Here is a 20,218-nt window from a genome sequence, read left to right on the forward strand (position 1 = left end):
GTCACAGTCTCAGGATATGGGGTATGCCATTTAGAACCGAGATGAGGAGAAATTTCTTCTGCACCTGTGGAATTCTCTACCTCAAAAGGCTGTGGAGGCCAAGTCATTAGATGTATTCAAGAAGGAGATAGATATGTTTCTTAATGCTAAAGGGATCAAGGGATATGGGGAAAAAGCGGGAACAGGATACTGAGTTAGACGATCAACCATGATCATATTGAATGGCGGAGCAGGCCCGAAGGGCCGTATGGCCTACTCTTGCTCCTATTTTCTATGTTTCTATGCTCTCTGGAGTTTAGAAAAAGAAGAGGTGATCTCATTGAAACATATAAGATTATGAGGGGGCTTGACAGGATAGAGGCTGAGAGATTGTTTCCCCTGGCTAGAGTGCCTAGAACTAGGGGACATCGTCGGCCATTCAAGACTGAGATGAGGAGGAATTTCTTCACGCAGAAGGTTGTGAATCTTTGGAATTCTCTACCCCAGAGGGCTGTGGATGGTGAGTCATTGATTATATTCAAGACTGAGATGGATAGATTTTTGACTCTAGGGGAATCAAGGGAGATGGGGATCGGGCGGGAAAGCGGAGTTGAGGTTGAAGATCAGCCATGATCTGAATGAATGGCGGAGCATGCTCGAGCCTATGGCCTACTCCTGCTCCTATTTCTTATGTTCTGAGATGGAAACGATGGGGTAACATTGCAAGTGTGGACTCTTCATCAGAAATGAAATCTGACTAACAAAAAACAAGCAAACTGCTTTATAGGACTGAACAAAAGTAAAAGGGGAGAAGAATTAGTTCAGTCTCATGAAGGAACTTACTTATCCTCCAGTTTCCAATTCTGATGAAGAACCTGGACCCAAAATGTTAAACCATCTTTTCTGTAGTGGGCGAGCTTTGTATTCACAGCACTTCCTGTTTTTATTTTTTATTTCCAGAATTTGTAGTTATTTTTCTTTTTATCTCTATTTTGGAGAGATGTGTTCACATTACAGCCTACATTTACTAAGTACACGCTGGTAGTGAGGTACCTTGCCCGCCACCAGCACGTAGCAGAAAATCACGGGCGCACAGCCCCCGATTTTCCAATATGTGCTTGCAGCAGGTGACATACTTCGGTACCAGTGCATACTCTGAAAATATATAGTGAAAGCTAGTAAGCAAATCTGAGTACATTGTATTCAGAGCCAAATAGACTTGGTGGCTAATAAAAGGCAGGTTATGGTATTTGTTACTCAATGAAGTCAGTTTATCCCAAACAAAGAATGTCATCACTATAAAGTAAGAAATGCTAAGTAAATTATTTCCTTTTGCCTAAAAAGCATTATCATCTCACATAGCTCATTTGTGCAGTGAAGTATATAAACTCCATTTAAAATCTGTTACTATATTTGTCCAAATCTTGATATTTCTCTGGCAATCACAGTAGCAGTAGGTCAGCATTCTAGGCACCACACTATTATGTAATATAGGAACTTCTTGAGGACATGGCTGAGATACAAAATGAAACTTTGCATTGGTCTTCACTAAAGAAGAGGATGCTGCCATTGTAGCAGTAAAGGAGGAGGTAGTAACGATATTGGATAGGATAATAATAGATAAAGAGGAGGTACTTAAAAAGTTGGCAGAAATTGTGGAGGCTCAGGCCAATCCTCCTTAGATTATGGGGATGATGCCAGAGGATTGGAGAATTGCAAATGTTACACCCCTGTTCAAAAAAGGGGACAGTGATAAACTCAGCAATTACAGGCCAGTCAGCCTAACATCGATGGTGGGGAAACTTTTAGAGACAATAATGCGGGACAAAATTAATTGGCACTTGGAAAAGTATGGGCTAATAAATGGAAGTCAGCACGGATTTGTTAAAGGAAAATCATGCTTGACTAAATTAATTGAGTTCTTTGATGAAGTAACAGAGAGGGTTGATGAGGGTAGTACAGTTGATGTTGTAAACATGGACTTTCAAAAGGCATTTGATAAAGTACCACATAATAGACTCGTTAGCAAAAGTAAAGCACATGGGATTAAAGGGACAGTGGCAGCATGGATACAAAATTGGCTAGGGGACAGAAAGCAGACAGTCGTGGTGAACGGTTGTTTTTCAGACTGGAGGGAAGTATACAGTGGTGTTCCCCAGGGGTCAGTATTACGACCACTGCTCTTTTTGATACATATTAATGACCTAGACTTGGGTATAGAGGGTATAATTTCAAAGTTTGCAGATGATCTGAAACTCCGAAATGTAGTAAACAATGTGGAGGATAGTAACAGACTTCAGGAGGACATAGACAGACTGGTGAAATGGGCAGACAGATGGCAGATGAAATTTAATGCAGAGAAGTGTGAAGTAATACATTTTGGTAGGAAGAATGAGGAGAGACAATATAAACTAAATGGTACAATTTTAAAGGGAGTGCAGGAACAGAGAGACCTTCGGATGTGTGTACACAAATCTTTGAAGGTGGCTGGACAAGTTGAGAAGGCCATTAAAACTGCATATGGGATCCTGGGCTTTATTAATGGAGACATAGGGGTAAATTATAACCTCACAAACAGATGAGTTGGGGGCAGGTAGGAAGGTAAAAATTGTCATAAAACTAAAACCCGAGCCGAGCCTGCCCACTTCCGATTTTTACGGAAGTGATACGAGGGGTGAGCAACCAACCCGCTGTCAGGAGGCGGGTTGGTCAGTGTAAGCTTTTAAGGAGTCTGCGGGCCTCCATTTTGACAGCTTTTTTATTTTTAACTCCTGGGGGCCGGGATTCCCGGGCCTTTTGCTTCACACCACTTGGGAGGAGGCGAGAAGGCCCAGATCAGCAGGTAAGTGCCTTTATTGCACTGCTTGTGGGCCAAGAGGTGCAGGAATACTTCCTCCAGTCCAAAAAGCCTACCCCCTGCGACCCCGCAAATGCGATCAAATGACCCCCCCCGCCCCACGATCTCCGACTCCACGATCTCCGACGCCCGATGTCCGACCCCCACCCCGATGACCCTGATGACTCCCCCAATGACCGCCCCCCACTATGACTCCCCCGGTGTCCGACCCCTCCCCAATGACCCCTGACCCTGATGACTCCCCCATGACCCCTGAACGCTCGATGACCCCTGACCGCCCGATAACCCCTGATCCCCCCGATGACCAACCAGCCCGATGATCCTGACCCCCCTGATCCCGATGATTCCCCCCGTTGACCGACCCTCCGATGACTAACACCCTGATGACCCCCCCCCACACTGATGACCGAACACCCCCCCTTCTATGCCGGCATCCGCTCCCTGGCTGTTCTCCCGTCCAACTGACGGCCAGCCTGTCAATCCGGCTGGCCTGTCAGGCAAGAAACATGCAAAAAAATGAAAGACGTCCTGACGTCAAAATCATAAGGAAGTCTGGGAAATCCATACTTCCGAGTTTCCCTTCAGGAATCCCCACCCCCGTGCCCCATTAAAATTTACCCCATAGAGTACAAAAGCAAGGAAGTTCTGCTAAAGCTTTATAAAACACTGGTTCGGCTACAGCGGAGTATTGTGTTCAATTCTGGGCACCACACTTTAGGAAGGATGTCAAGGCGTTAGAGAAGGTGCAGAGGGGATTTAGTAGAATGATACCAGGGATGAGGGACTTCAGTTATTTGGAGGCACTGGAGAAGCTGGGTTTTTTCTCCTTAGATCAGAGAAGGTTAAGGGGAGTTTTGATAGAGGTGTTCAAAATCATGAACTGTTTTGATAGAGTAAATAAGGAGAAACTGTTTCCAGTGGCAGAAAAGTCGGTAACCAGAGGACACAGGTTTAAGGTGATCAGCAAAAGAGTCAGAGGCGACATGAGGAAACATTTTTTTACGCAGCAAGTTGTAATGATCTGAAATGCACTGCCTGAAAGGGTGGTGGAAGCGGATTCAATAGTAACTTTCAAAAGAAAATCGGATAAATACTTGAAGGGAAAAAATTTACAGAGCTATGGGGTAAGAGCAGTGGAATGGGACTAACTGGATAGCTCTTTCAAAGAGCCGGCACAGGCACGATGGGCCGAATGGCCTCCTCCTGTGCTGTACCTACTATGGTACTATGATAAGAACAGGAGTCGGTCATTCAGCTCCTCAAGCCAGTTCCACCATTCAATTAGATCATGGCTAATCTGTACCTCAACTCTATTTGCCCACCTTTGCTCCATATCCCTTGATACCCTTACCTTATAAAAATCTATCGATCTCAGTCTTGAACATTTCAATTGACCCAGCATCCACAGCCTTTTGTGGGAGAGATTTCCATTTTTCCACTACACTTTGTGTGAAAAAATGCTTCCTGATTTCACTCCTAAATGACCGAGTTCTAATTTTAAGATTATGTCCCCTTGTTCAGGATTCCCCACTAGAGGAAATGATTTCTCTTTATCTACTCTATCGAATCTCTTTATCATTTTAAAGACCTCGATTAGATCACCGTTCAACCTTCTAAACTAAAGTAAAATCATTAAAATGTTTTACAGTAACAGGAAAAGTTAATTTGAAAAACAAAAAACAATCAAACCCAAACATGCTGTACCTCTGAACCTGACTCAATCTTTATAAAAGGCAACAATTGGGATTTGCAACAATAAATTATTATGCAGTCATCAAAAGATGGCAGCTCGTTTTCTGTAATGTTGTTTTTGTGAATGTATTCAATAACTTTCATTTTCTTTAAGAAATCTGAAATAACTGAAACTTAATGTTGCTTTGGTTTAAATAGAGTCATCTTGACAGGGTAATAGATTACAGAAGCATTTCAACTGCTTGCCTGCCAGCTTGGGAGTCACAAAATCTAGAAAGCACACAGGAGTTGGCACAACTGGTCGGTACATTTACATTTATCTGCACATAACCTTTGCAGCTTTTTATTGGACAAATCAGTTAGCAAATTCTATCACTTGGGTGCCTCCAGGTACCATGTTCTGGAAATAATCAGGTTCACATTTGCTGATTCTTCTAATCACTATACTTGAAGAAGAATCTGGGAAATTACTGCTCACGTGTTGACGGTTAAAATTGCCTCCCTAATCTAGGCCTGACACTTCAGTGCAGTACAGATGGAGTGCTGCAGTGTCGGAGGTGCCCTTTTTTGGATCAGATGTTAAATAGAAGCCCTTCTGCCTTCCTAGTGGACTTAAACGATCCCATTTGAAGAATGAAATCAATGGAATGAAAATCAGACAGGTTCTACAACAGGTGGGCAAATCCGTTCTGTCAGATTACCACCCAAGTAGTGAAGATAAAAATCTACCCACGTGTGCTTCTTTAAAAGAACAATTGTGTGCGTCATTCTTTAACAAGTGAATAGAAACCACAATAAAATTAAGACAAATCACAGTAATAAGAAAATAAATAATTTGCATTTATATATCCATTTCATGTCCTCAAGACATTAAAAAATACTTCACAAGCAATGAATTGCTTTTTTATTATGTGTAGTCACTGTTGTTTTTTGTAGGCAAATGTGGCAGCCAATTTGCACACAGCAAGGTCCCATGAACAGATAATATGTTTCTAATGGTATTGGTTGAGAGATGAATGTTGGCCAGGACACTGGGAGAATTCCCTTGCTTTTCTTTGAATTATGCCATGGGATCTTTTACATCCACATGAGAGAGTAGACCCTGTTGAAATATCATGTGATAATAGGATGAAGCTCCGTGGTGATGGTCTCCCATGTTCAAAAAGCACTGGGATCACTCTCACTCCAAAATTCCTGGGGGCTCGCTCCACATCTCCAAATATGGCAGAGCGGAAGCTCTACCCACCCCGGCCTTAGGCCATAGAACCTATCCCAAATCCTAGGGATGGGGTCGTTTACACGGCGGGGAGATTACCGGTGCCTGCAAAGACACATCAGCCTGCCTCGATCAGCCCTCACGAGGCAGAGTGACCCACAGTTAATCCCCCTGTAATTCCACCTGAGGCTCAGAGGGGCCAAAGAAAAAAAAATGATCGTTCTTCAGTTTTCAGCTTCATAAGGAGCCATTTGTAATAAACTGGATAACCAGGTGCTGAAGGATAGAGTACTAGAGCCTAGTCTTCAGTTGCTTCCAAGCCTTTATTCCCAGAGATCCCCATTACACACACAGCACCCCCTAGATAAGCTCCCTCCTATAAATGGATACAAGAGAGTTCCTAATTGATACCCACCACCTGAATACAATTAACACTAATTGATATAAATTACATGGATAAAATACCCTTACTCTTTCTCTTTAAATAAAACTTTAAAAAAATTAAACTTTATATATACACAATACAAACAAAATTTCAAAAATTAAAAACTTCCATACTCTGTACAATTTATACTATTTAAAACATTACATTGTGAGGCGACCTTCTCTGGAATCCCAAATAATTTCTTCGTACATGTATTTCTTTTAGTAAAACAATCTGACAGTTGATGGGTTGAATCCACCCATTTAATTTTAGAGATTTCCTTTCTCTCCAGCATTTGTTTCAAGCCAGCAAGGTCAATCCATAATCTTTTCTCACTAACATTTCTCGTAGAGTGTACATTATCCCACATTGAACGATTGTCTACATAACATTCAATGGATATACTACCTTCAGTATTCCCATTGTACAGGATGTCACTCAAAATATTTGCCAAAAGAATCCCGTATCCACTGCATTGACAAGATCCAGTGTTTCAGCAGCCAGAGTACTTTTAACAACCCTTTTTATTTTCTTAGCTTCCTGAGCTAAAGGACAACATTTCCCATTCTCATCCATAAGAAACACTTTGAAACCAGCTGCACTACAATACCCATCAGGAAAATTAGCATGTGAAGCAGTGCTAAAGATAACTAGTTTCATTTTCTTTGGGTCACCTAAGGATGGGAACTTAAGTACGCACCTTCCAGGCCATGGTCAGTTTTATTTGGCATGTTGCAGTATACATAGGCCTCATAAATTGGATCCAACCTTGGAGGAGCAGTGTACAGATCTACTAATATTCGTTTTCGGGTTTTGGCGACCACTCCTTCCTCTTTTGGTTGTGTCACAGGGATCAAATGCACTGAAATGAAAAATTAAAGATAACTTAATCACTGTTCGATACAACAGACATAAACACTGTAATCTCAAGACCTGTGTGGGAGGATGGATTCATTCTGGTTTAAAAACAGTGCAACGTGCAGCTTTGCTGGTAATGCACACGCAGTAATCAGGTGTTTCAGCAAAGATAAGTTTTTCTATTTTTTGAGGATAGGAAAGCTACTTTTCCCTCAAGTTTATCACTATTGTCTCCTCTTCTTCCCAAAGGCAGTGAATCATGCCGGGATACAGCTCCACAGGCACTTACAACCCTCAGATCCTTCATTTTCATATCTGAACCCAGATAGTAAACGCTGATGAACTATTGAAATGTGAGAAGCACCTGACATTCGCAAACATGTGCAGGATATTGATCGGGAACTGGGGCTGATTTTTCCCCTTCTGGACAAGACATGTGAGGATGGCTGTAGCGTTGACTGCTACCCCAGCTGAAATCAACGAACTGAGAATTAATCTTGGCCAAACTCTTAAATTTCTTGATCTTTTTAGCTCAGTACATCACACTGCATTAATCCACTGAGCTAACTGGGGAGCTGAGATTCATGATTCTGAAGACATGCCACAGGAATAAGTAATCTATTATATATTAAAACGGTGAGTCTTCTCAAGATGCAAAAGATACTGCACCTGTATGTGGCACTGTAAACGTAATGTTATGTGACTAATTAAATTAAATGGGGCAGCATTTAACATTACATGAAATTCTCTAACTGAACCTTCAGTAGAGCAAAAGCAGCGCCTTCCTGAAAAAAAAAATCACCCCCCACCTCACACTTTGTGTGAATCCTGATCAGCCTCCACCCTCCCCATGCTCAATGAATCCTAGCCTGGGGAAGGCAAGGAGAACGAGTACTGCCCCCCTGCCAGCATGAAAATCTGAGCTTAGTACAGATAATTTCCTTGCCTTTGCTCCTCTGTCCCCATCTCCCATCCCATTCTCCCTTTCCTCCACTCCAATCGCTACTCCATCCTTCTCCTTTCCCCATCCTTTTTCTCCCTTCCACTCTCTGTTTCCCCCCACTGTCCACCTCCCCATCACTTTTTTCCTTCCCTATCCTCCACTCCCCCATGGGGAAGGGTGATGGGGATGGAGGAGCAAAGGCAGGAAATGGTGGGCAGCTGAGCTTCTCCTCCCTCCTCCATCAGGATCCAAATATCAGCCCACCCTCTAACCCTGCTTCACCTGAATGCTGCACCTGGTCGGACTTCCCATGAGCAATGCCACAGGAGATCGACTAGTAAACCAATGCAATGCTCACTTTCCATTGATAAGGTTGCACATCCTGGTGGAAATGACTAAAAGTCCCATAGCCTTTACAGGGTACAAAAAGGTAGCTGGATCATGTGTTAAATTGGAGCAGTAACTGAGAAACTGATTAATTGACACTCTAAAAACTAAAATAAGTAACATTTCTATACACAGTAACAACAAGTTTATGAAAAAAGCACCTAAACCAGAATAAAATGGAAACTTAAGGAGTGGATTTTAAAACTGGCCACACAGTGGAAAATAGGCGGGCAGGCAATTAAATGGCTGCAGTGACTTACCCCCTCCGATCCCGCTGTTTTTGTGGTTGCAATTTAATCTGCTCTTTTGTGCAGGCGTGTGGGACACCTGTCAGAAGATGTTATTGGGGCCGACTGCAATTTTAACCCAAGGCCTGACGGGGCCCATGCAGACGTCACCCGGACGTTAAAATCTCCCACGCCTCACGTTGCAAAGGAAAGCATAGTTTCCCATCCGCCTCGGCCCACACCTGCCCGACTCCCACCGGGAGTTAAAATCTGGGTTTAAGTTAAATTGGCAGCTATGGATTAGGAATTTGTTTGTATATGTGTGGAGTGAATACTATCCTCATCTTGGTTCCTATACAATATTCAAATTAGAACTTCATTTGATCTTAAACTTGAACTCACACCTTGTGGTACCAGTGAATGAATGTTTAATAGGGGTGATTCTGTGACTGCACATTCCCTGCAAATGGAGCTCCCAGCTGGCAGCATAGGATCACCCCTTACGTGTTCATGTCAAATTGCTTTCTCTGTTATCTTAAATGAGACATTAGCCTGTTAAAAACAAGGAGGTGAAAGGAATTTCATAAGCTTGTGTTAATATCCCAAGGTGTGATCGGAGGGCCAACATCTTTATGAAATAAACAGGTCAGCATTTCACATTTTAAATGAGATTAATGTTGTGCCCACAAACTCCAGGTGTGTCAACTCTTCTGAAAAGTACCAATCCATCAGCAGAGAATGAGATATTCCGCATTCAACACCTCTGTATAGTTCAAAAGTATCTGCTAATCCCAAAGCACATCGCATCGCTTTAACTTGTATGTCACTGACAGCCATCTCCATGGATTTCTGATAATGAATTAACTGCTTATACTTAATGCTCAATTCAGAAAGCACAACACTAGAACAGTATGCCTTTGAGGCTCATTTTTATTATAACAACTGCAACTAATTGTAATAACCACAAACAGTAGTATTAATAAATCTAGAGTTGTGAAGAAGCACATCTTTTCTAATTGATTGCCACTAAATATATTTGGGTGGCTTTTTTGAAAAGTATTACTTTTACAAACACAATTAATATGTCATATTGATTAAGATCCTATCTTAGTACATTAGTTAAAATGTGTCAATTAATTTTCAAATAACGTACGGATGATTTAAAAAGTGCATATTCTGGTGTTGTGATAGATGTTATTGCTGCTCTACTGAGAGTCAAGGTGACTTAGATTTAAACAAGAATGGTTGTTCAGAATTTTAAAAGCTTTACTTTATGGAACACACTTCAATAATTCTTTATTTTACATCAAACTATTTACTGTGGTAAATTTTCACAACTGAATTAATTGTGCAAAAAGTGGTATGTTTGAACGTCCACATCCAACATGGATGGATTTCGAAGGAATTTTGGACTGCTTGCCAAATAAAACAAATAAAAATACATTAAACATAAAACATTATTTTTCAACAGTACCCTATACAGAGTGGGATAGCCAACATTCCAGCAAGTGTTATCATAAAAATAATAATTGCACATAGGAAAATAATCTTTTTGAATGCTTAATAGCAGGCATTACTGGGTGTTCTGCAGGCATTACTGTTCTGCAATAGCATTAATCATTTTATAGCAAACACAGCAAGAAGCAGTTGCATTGTGAGCAATTATTTGGACAGTAGTTTTACTGTTACTTTACCTTTTTCATGAAGCTTGTTGCACAGTCCCCATTGGTTTTTAGAAACTACTTTACAGTGTGATCCAGTTATAAATCTAGCTACTTCTCACACTAGTCTAAACAACCTTCAGTCAAATAAAAGGCTTTTTTGATGCTCTCGATATATATAAAAAATAACCTATGTATCTCACATATACTGGCAACATGCTCACGCTATTTAAATATAAAGTTTACAATCTGCATCCAATAATTTCCAACCAAAATCTTTTGCCAGTATTGTGTCCATGTAGAAAATGTACCCCTCATATTTACCTGAAGAATTAAGTAAGATGCTTTTTAAAAATTTTATTTATAGAACTGGGTCAGGTTTTCACTTGTTGGCTCTGATGGACACAGGCACATCAGATTAAACATGCAGATATGCACAACCAAGATGGCTATTCAAACAGCAAGTGCAAATGTTTGCTCCAATTAAGGAGAAAACAATCTCCAGTTTTAAGCTTCTTCTTCAGATATTGGTATGAATTCCAAAGTAAATTTTGAAAATCTTTTGTCCATAGAAATTAAGCGTAGGGAAAAAGTTTTATTAATTTTCAATTACTCTGCAGATTATGACCAATATTTTTCCATCCCCCAGCTTTGGGTTTAAGACCACAATCACCGAGCCCTTTGGCTGAGTGGTCATTAAAAGGCCCATTATTATTTATAATCCTTAAATGAATTGTGGTTAGAATGCATTCAAATCTTTTTTCTGATTACCATTTTCAACTCCATTCTATTAAGAACAGTTACATCTTCACTCATGCTGAATTATAAAATACTCCATGTTGTACAAGTTAATGGCCTGGAAATTGCACTAAGTGGCGATTCAATGTAAAATCAGTTAGAGAAAGCGAAATAAAGAGAGGGTAAGAAATATCGATTTAAAAGAGACAGAAAGAAAAGGTTTCTTAAAATATGTTTTTTATATAAAGATGTCCAACAATTAAAATTGGAAGCAATGAAACTCCACATTTTTTCAGTGCCAGAGAGGTTGTTTGGCAGTCATTAAGACTTACCACACTGTTAAGTTAGTTTAGACCAAAATAAAAACAGCGTACCTTTTTTATGGAGAGATTAGTTCATTTCCAGCTGGGCAGTGCAGCAAGTTTGCGCTAGTCCATTTATTCAGCCGACAAGATCTCCTTCCCATGCAGTCTTCAGAGAAGCAAGGCAAATGGTAGAGCAATCTCCGGATTTCCGTGCACTACACAAGTGCGCTCACCAGAACTTGCTCTATCATTTTCCCCGAAGTAATGGTGAGCCCTGTTAGCATCGCCGTGCAATTTCCGGACCATTGTAAATCCAAACCAGAAGTATAAATTAATCTCAATTTGTTGAGGAGATGTAGCCTAGCAAAAGAGCTTTGTTATTTTTCCCAGTCTGTACTCAGTTCATTGGAGAGCAACCAGGAGATGGTTAAATGGCTTGAGTAATACTAACATGAGACAATAGGAAGCATAATAAAAGAAATTAATGACATTTATGAGGCACCAGGAAAGGTGTGAATTGTTGAGGTGGTGGGTGTGGGTAAGGTAGGTTTGAAATTGAAACAGGAAATGTTGGCAAAATGGAACAGAATCCTGAATCCTGAGGAGAAGAAAAAAGCAGACCGAGCCCAAGGTTGAAGACTGCCCATGCCAGCATGGTATTCTGACCATGTACCGTTGGCTTAAGGACAGACTGAGTGTTCAGTTAGTTCACAATGAATGAACGTTGTGGAAGGAGGCCCAGAAAAAATTGTCAACTGCTCATTTCCCAAAGCTAATTTTAACTAGAAGGAAATACGGTGGAATTTGTGTATACCGTTTGCAACATGTCAGGAGATGCAAATAATCTGCAAATAATGAGACTGGCCTATATCCCAATAAGGTTATATCAGGACAGATTTGAAGTCAGGAACAAATTAGAAATAGTTAATGATTTGCTTGAGTGGAGAATTTACATAAATAATGAGCATACTAGACGTGCATACAAGTTGATTGTAATGTCGTGAAAGGCTTTATCTCCCATAATAAGTGATCATTTTAAAGTAATTTGCAGTTCTAAATGTCAGTTCAGCTGGGTATAAGAATGAGCCACACATGGATTCCAGCATTAATATAAACAGAGGATATGTTGCTTTCCAGGTGGGCTGACTGGCTGCCAAATCTATTAACCTTCTATCCACAGCAGACTAACTACAGAACGGTCTGTGTGGATATGGATAAAACTTAACATTTATCATGAAGATAAACCAATCGCTGCAGACTTCACTGACAATTTGTTTATCCAAATAGTGCACAGGAAATTATATCAAAGTGGAGCAATTCTTAAAAGCTTCTAAGCTGAAAATATACAGTGTTTCTGAAATCTTTGAAACCACACTAGATAAGTAGCAGATTCCTAAATGAGTGTATTGTAGGTATTTAATACTTGTCATTGTTGTTTATTACGTGTTAGTAATTCCAGAAATGGAGAACCTGTTGTTGAAGTATAATGCAAAATGATTTGCCGGGACGAAGTGGTTGATCGTGGTGAATTCACAAGTTGGCCTTGTTGATCTTGTTTATACTGGTGCAGTTGATCTTGAACTGGAACTCACACCATTTTGCAAGGTTCCCATTATGCATATAAGGGTAGATTCTATGAACTTGCACTCCCAGCTAAGAGCTTTGTGCACCAGAAGCATATACTGGGAACTCACACATGCAGGTCAGTGGGACTCATGGGATTTTCTGTCAATTAAAATTAATGAATGAAAAATCCTGTGGGCCCAGGGGCACCAAGCTCTGTGCTGGGAGAACAAATTCATTGAATCTACTTTGTGGTGCTTCCCAACCTTATTTAAAACCAGTGCTACAACAGATGCTGCAGACTACTTGGCTTCACTGACAGGTGATATGCTACAGAACAAAGCTAGAACTTAAGAGTATTTTGATTGCAATTGGGTATTGGATTCAGTGTTCAATTTACGATGCATGATGAAAGCAAGAAAGGGGAAAATGTGGTGTCATAAACAGATAAGTCTCTCATGAACCTAATGCTGCGCCCTTACGTGTGCCCTAAGTAGAATAGTGTGCCACAGTATTAACAACTACTCCATAACTGTGGTATCGACCACTAGATATCACAAGAGATACCTACCACATTCCTCTAAATCTCCTGAAAGGCAGAAAAAACATGCTGTCGGATCGATGTCTGCAGGCTAAAACTAATAGATTTATTTGCAGACAGAATAATACATAGAAGTTGTTTGATACAGCAAAATACTCACAGTACAATACTGAATAGCAATATAAGATAGCATCAATCCACAAGGAGATACTAAGCCCTTTAGTAGAAAGGTGTTTCTTGTAGACTTTACTCAGCAAACTTTCAAAGTGAAGGTTTGGATGGCGAGAACAGATGCCTGAGACTGGGGAAGTAGATCTGATGGTTTGCAGATCGATGGGACCTCAGCATTCATCCTGTGTGCCACCTTTAATTAAAGGGCAGCCCTTTGCTTCTTTTGCTGATCCTCCTCAGCCAACTGCAGATCAAGTGGAGTAATGGAGCCCTTATTGGCATGTATTAATAGCAAATCAAACTGGGAACTGCTAACCACCAGACTGTCCTTGAACATTGGGTGTTCTTCCTTTGTTATCAAAGCAGGCCCTTTTAATGATCAAACCATTTTTTCACCACAATCATGCCATTACAATGTTAAGCATTTTTTTTAAATACTTAAGAAAATAAAGTGCTGACTGCAATTTTCTGGCTTAACTAATTTCTGTACAGAGGTGTTGACACAAGCAATAAATAGCCTTTTAGGACAGATATTACTCATTGAAAATACTGAGTAGATCTAATGTCTGTCAGTGTTGGCCAGAAAACTATAAGATTTGCCCAGAGATACAGCTGGCTGAAGCCATTTTTAAATTGCTTTTATCCTAACTATCTAGCACTACATAGGATATAATACTGAAATCTCTCCATTTTGTCACAGCCTTCATGTTAAGGTAATCTATGTGTCACTGTTATTTGAAGGGGAAGGAAGAATGATTCTCGTGAGACTAATGGCACCTTCTGTGGTCATGGTTTTATCATCTTTGTGATAACCACGGAGAGAAGAGCACGGGGACTGTGAAGATCTTGCTACAACCAGGATCGTAATAGGACATACCACTGACATCATGGAGGAAGAAAAACAGAATGCCAAAATCATGGCTGAGCAGAAGGTTAAGAGTCATAATAAGGAACTAGCTGCAGAACCACCAGTGCAGTAAGGAAGGCTAGTGCGCCAAGCACTAATCCAAGATGCCTTCTAATAAGTACCAGAACTGCAAGTTAATAAACTTGCAATCCATATATGCAAAATAAACTTCTCCAAACCATCTTTTCCTACAATTTCCTGCACAATTCCTCACATACTATCTATTCCTATCTTTTGCTGAGCTCCTGCTTTATTCTAATGACACATAAATATGCAGCACAATGTAAAAATCAAATGCAATTTTTTTTGTGTTTCTGTACATCTTATCAGTATGATTAGCCAAAGTGTTTTTCCTGGCATTTTGTTGGCACAATTCCTCCATGCAATATGCACTCCCGTGGCCCTGCATCTTAGTTATGTTCGGTGCTGTTTTGGTCCAGAGTTTCGCACGACACCCGTCCAGATTCACTACCTGGTCAGCGGACAGGAGCCAGCATTTGCCGGCAAGATGCCACAACCAGGGACCCATGGGGTGCTCCCCTTAAGTCAGTGGAAGGAGGGGTCAGGAGGCGATCAGGTCCAAAGCGATCAGGGTAGGGTTCCTGGCCGATCGGGCATGGCGGGGGGGGGGGGGTGCTACCAGTGCAATTGGGAGGCCAGTGCTGGGGGTTCCATTGAGATGTGGGGGGGACACCAGGCCTGGGAAGGCCCAGAGACTCTTTGCAGAGCCTGGGGGGAGCACTCCTGTTTCTCCTGGCCCAGAAAAGAGTTCTAACAGAAGAAAATTTTTTTAGATTTACCGTGGCCTCTTATCCCTTGATACCTTAATAGAAATCTGTTGATCTCTGTCTTGAAAACTTCAATTGACTCAGCATCCACAGCCTTTTGGGGGAGAAAATTCCAGATTTTCACTACCCTTTGTGTGAAAAAGTGCTTCCTGATTTCACTCCTGAACGGCCTAGCTCTAATTTTAAGATTATGCCCTCCTGTTCTGGATTCACCCACCAGAGGATATAGCTTCTCTGTATCTACTCTATCGAATCCTTTTATCATTTTAAACATCTCAATTAGATCACCCTTCAACCTTCTAAACTAAAGGGAATACAAGCCAAGTTTATGCAATCTGGTCTCATTATTTAACTCATTAAGCCCTGGTATTATTCTAGTGAATCTGCGCTGTACATACTCTAATATATCCTTCCTGGGTAGTGGTGCCCAAAACTGAGCACAGTACTCTAGATGGGATCTGACCAAGGCTCCATACAAGTGAAGCATAACTTGCTCCCCATTGTATTCCAACCCCCTTGAGATAAAGTTCCACATTGCAACAGCCTTTTTGATTACTTTTTGTACCTGTGCACTAGTGATGTGTGTACCTGGACACCCAAGTCCCTTTGCTGCTCCACTATTCCTAGTCTCTCATCATTAAGAAAATATTCTGATTTGTCTTTCATGGATCCAAAGTGGATGACCTCACACTTCCCCACATTGAATTCCATCTGCCACAGTTTAGCCCAGTCACTCAATCCGCCTATGCTCCTTGCTCCCATCTGCACAACTTACTGTGCCTCCTAACTTCATGTCATCTGCAAACTTGGATATACAACTCTTTATTCCTTTATCCAAGTAATTAATTTATATAGTGAAAAGCTGAGGCCAGGTACAGATTCATAGGGAACTCCACTTGTCACATCCCACCAATTAGAGTTCATTCCCTTTATCCATACTCTCTGTCTCCTACCTCCCAGTCAATTATCATCCCACAACCTTGTCAAAAAGTTACCTCCAATTCCATGTTCTCTCATTTTTGCTAAGAATCTCTTGTGCAAAATCCTAACAAATTCCTTCTGGAAGTCCATATAGACAATATCCATAAACACTCTCCTGTCCACCATCTTAGTGGTCTCCTAAAAAAATTTAACTAGATTAGTCAGACATGACCTACCCTTCACAAATCCATGCTTGCTCTCTCAGATCAATTTATACTTGTTCGAATGCTCAATCACTCTGTCCCTGATTCCAGTAACTTCCCCACAACTGACGTTAAACTGACAGGTCTGTAGTTTCCTGGTTTCTCCCTCCCTCCTGTCTTAAGTAAAGGTAAAAGACTGATTAACATCTTTGAATCATTAGATCTTTTTTGATTGAACAGAGAAACACTGTAATGTAAGTCTGTACAGACTCAACATCTTCCCCCAGGTTTTTAGTATTTACAATGTAGCACACTTTAATTAAGTCTTGTGGGCACTGGTTTGTTCTGTATCCAAGATTGTTGCCAGATCTTTATTTGGACTCAAAAATCTATAATTTGCTAAAGATAAAATGTACTAGAAATGATAACCATAATCTCCTTCCTTTAAAGGCTTCAGATTTTCAAAATACCCACTTTACAGATTAAGACACCAGTCAGAATAGCTTGCTTCATTTTAAAGGACTACTGACATAAGTGGAATTTTGGTATGGCCACATTTGTCGGCTTTGAGCATCTTCCATATGTACACTGATGCCACTCAGCTTCACCTCTCTCAATCCCTCCATTGTCTCTGTGCTATCAGACTGTTTGTCTGACATTCAGTCTTGGATGTACTGTAACTTTCTCCAGCTAAACATTGGGAAGACCAAAGCCATAGTCTTTGGCCTCCATCACAAACTCCGTATCTTCATGACTACTCCATCCCCCTCCCTGGAAACTGTCTCAGGCTGAAGTAGACAGTTTGCAACCTCGAGGTCCTATTCAACCCCAAGTTAAGCCTGCGACCTTATATCCTCTTCATCACAAAGAACCCCTACATCCACCTGCGCCTCAGTTCATCGGCCACTGAAACCTTCAGGTTTGCATTTGTCATCTCCAGATTCAACTACTCTAATGCTCTCCTAGGCAGCTTCCCGTCCTCCACCCTCCATAAATACCAACTCAGCCAAAATTCTGCTGCACATATCTTATCCCATACCAAGTCCAACTTGCCCATCTTCGCTGACCTATATTAGCTCCTGGTTCCATAAAGCCTCAAACTTAAAATTCTCCCTTGTGTTTAAATCCCTCCACAGCCCTGCCTCTCCCTATGTCTGAAAAGTCCTTCAGCCCTACAATCACTCCCGTACTTTCCACTTCACTGACTCTGGCCTTTTTGCACCCCACCCCCTCCCCACGCCTCCCCCCAGGGCAGTTGTGTCTTTAGTCGTCTCGGCCCCACTATCTGGAATTCCCTCCATTAAACCCCTATGCCTCTCCTCCTTCAAGATCTTTCTTAAAGCTTTTGGTCAGCCCTCCTAATCTCTTCTTCATTGGCTCAAAGTCTATTTTCCTCACATCTCTGTGAAGCACCTTGGGATATTTTTCTACATTAAAGACGTTATATAAATGCAAGTTGTTGTTGTAGAAAGGATGCTAGTGTGCTGAAAAGTGTTCAGAGAGGAGAAAAAGGAACTCGTTATTTATATTAAAAGAATGGCATCAACCGCAGACATACTAATTTCCTGCCACCAATGGCAGAAATATAAAACTGGAGGCTTATATTTTTTGTGAGTCTGCAACATGCTGCCAGGTCACTGCTGACCTCTTAATGGTATAAGTTTTTTAAGAAACAGTAACAACCAACAAACATGAACAGGGGACAATGATATACAGAGGTCATGGATGAGTGCTGCTGTCCTGGGACCTGGGACCATATATTTTATGTAAAACATCTAAGGCTGATCCGCAGATTTAGAGCTCTAAGATATAATGCAGAAGATCCCAGAACTGAACTTTGTGCAAGGTCCATCGAAGCAATGGTTTTAATTGGTCCATTGGGCTTTATTCGTTCTTTGATTTCTAATATCTTTCCTACCTCATAATTGATAGACACCGACAATTCTCCTCACAGTGAATTCCCAACCTCAGCCATGTGTCATTTACAATCTTCTAGATATCACTCACTAAACGTGACAACTATTCATTCTTTAATTTTAAAAAGTGGCATATTTTGATGCACATCATTCTTAAGAATAAAACAGCTCTATACACTTACATTGTCTGCATTCGGTGTCACCTTTGCTCATCATAAATGCCGTCCCTTTTTTCTTATCAATTTTGACTGTCAATTTTCTTTACTTCCCTGCTGTCCTGAAGAATGTTTCCTGGGCACCCTCCAGTACTTCACCCAAGTGCCCCTCTTCAGGGATAAGACATGATAGTGAATATCACCATGCTATTTCACTATGGGTGGGGGGGCAGCATCACAGTCTAACTTAATCCTGGCCTCATCTAATATCCATACATCTGTACTATATTAGGCAGCGGTAACTGGATAGTGGCCAGGGTGAGAATGTTGTCCAATTTTTCCCTGCCCATTCCAGGGCTCTAAGGCCAATTGTAGCCCCCCTATCACTTGCCAGCTGAAATCTACTAACTCAGCATAGACCGGGATTTGAAACTCATACCTTCCTACTCTCAATGAACAGTTGGGGAGCTGTAAAAGTCACCCATAACACTCCCATAAGCCTTAGCAGAAGTCATGCACTTCCACCCCCCCCCCCCCCCACACACACACACACACAGAGTAAATGGACGGGGTGGCATGTTGGGTTGATCTGGCACAGCTCCTTGCAGCTCTCTCCCTGTATGAGTGAGTGAGGGGCAGGAGTGCATTTGAAGAGTTATCACTACAGCAAATAGAGTCTGTTCCAGCACAAACTTCCCTTAGTCGCCAAAACAGCAGATGCTGAGAGCAGTTTTGGAGCAGCTTAATAGCCTGACCAAAACTCTCAAGTGTCATGACAACAGCCTTTTCTTTTAATGGCTCCATCTTGTTTCTGCATCAGATCTTGCCATACATTCAATAAATGGAGTATAGAGCTCTGGTACCAGTCTATAAAAGGTACAACCAAGGACCAAGAGAAAATTCTATATCTGATGTACTGCATGTACTGCACTGTTGCTGGGGCTGTACTAATATTGACCTTGAACCCTGTTTCCCCTTAGCTCAGGTCTCTTGACTATCTTTTTACTCTCTCACAGTCCCTCCCTACTATCAGCCCACAACATTAAAACAGGAGGTTAGAGGGATAAAAATGGCATTGAAATAGAATTTATTTAAATGTAAACTTCATTTTAAGATTTATACCGCAAATTTGGATCTAGGGACTGAAAATTCAGGGGTGGGGCACCAGGGGGTGCAAATTACAAAAGAATTCATTCTCTTTTTGAAAAAAGAACAATTCAACAAAATGTTTCTATAGCTAATAAAGCTGAAGTGGGGAAATCAACGACCTTCAGCATTATAAATCTATGAAAACTTTGCTTTATCCTTAACATTCTGTTACCTTTCTTACGATTTCTTAGGATACATTTACAGACTGTCACATGGGTAAATTACCAGTTGTAATGTAGTAGTAATATTGGCCCTGTACTAGCGGAAATTGATGTTTTAGTGTAAATTGGGTTTTGACTAGAGTACTATCTTGTGTACTCTAATTGATTCTTCCACTTTCCACTCAATGGAGCACACAGCCTTTGGCCATATAAACAATAAGGATTTAAATCTGTGTTTACTATGTAGGTTATCTCAAATGTGTACGATACATTTTTGATAAATATTAAGTGATGTCCATCAAGTGTTACATCAAGTTACATTGAAACTACAGCACAGAAACAGGCCATTCGGCCCAACTGGTCTATGCTAGCATTTATGCTCCACATTGGTATTGTGTTATTTGGTAGGAAGATCGATTAAGCAGGATTTTCTGCTTTGACAGAATCCCAGCAGAA

General features: G+C 41.0%; 1 protein-coding gene across 9 annotated transcripts in view; it reads right to left on the reverse strand.

Annotated features, from left to right (window-relative positions):
* Window positions 1-20,218, reverse strand: part of pxylp1 (2-phosphoxylose phosphatase 1) — a 200,469-nt gene that overhangs the window by 44,353 nt on the left and 135,898 nt on the right. For all 9 annotated transcript variants that reach the window (XM_067995428.1, XM_067995425.1, XM_067995427.1 and 6 more), the window contains one exon: window positions 6,869-7,030. In XM_067995428.1, coding sequence (XP_067851529.1) covers window positions 6,869-7,030 — 162 coding nt within the window. The remainder of the gene's footprint in view (window positions 1-6,868; window positions 7,031-20,218) is intronic.

Source organism: Heptranchias perlo, chromosome 13 (assembly GCF_035084215.1).
Source record: "Heptranchias perlo isolate sHepPer1 chromosome 13, sHepPer1.hap1, whole genome shotgun sequence".
NCBI classification, from domain to species: Eukaryota; Metazoa; Chordata; class Chondrichthyes; order Hexanchiformes; family Hexanchidae; genus Heptranchias; species Heptranchias perlo.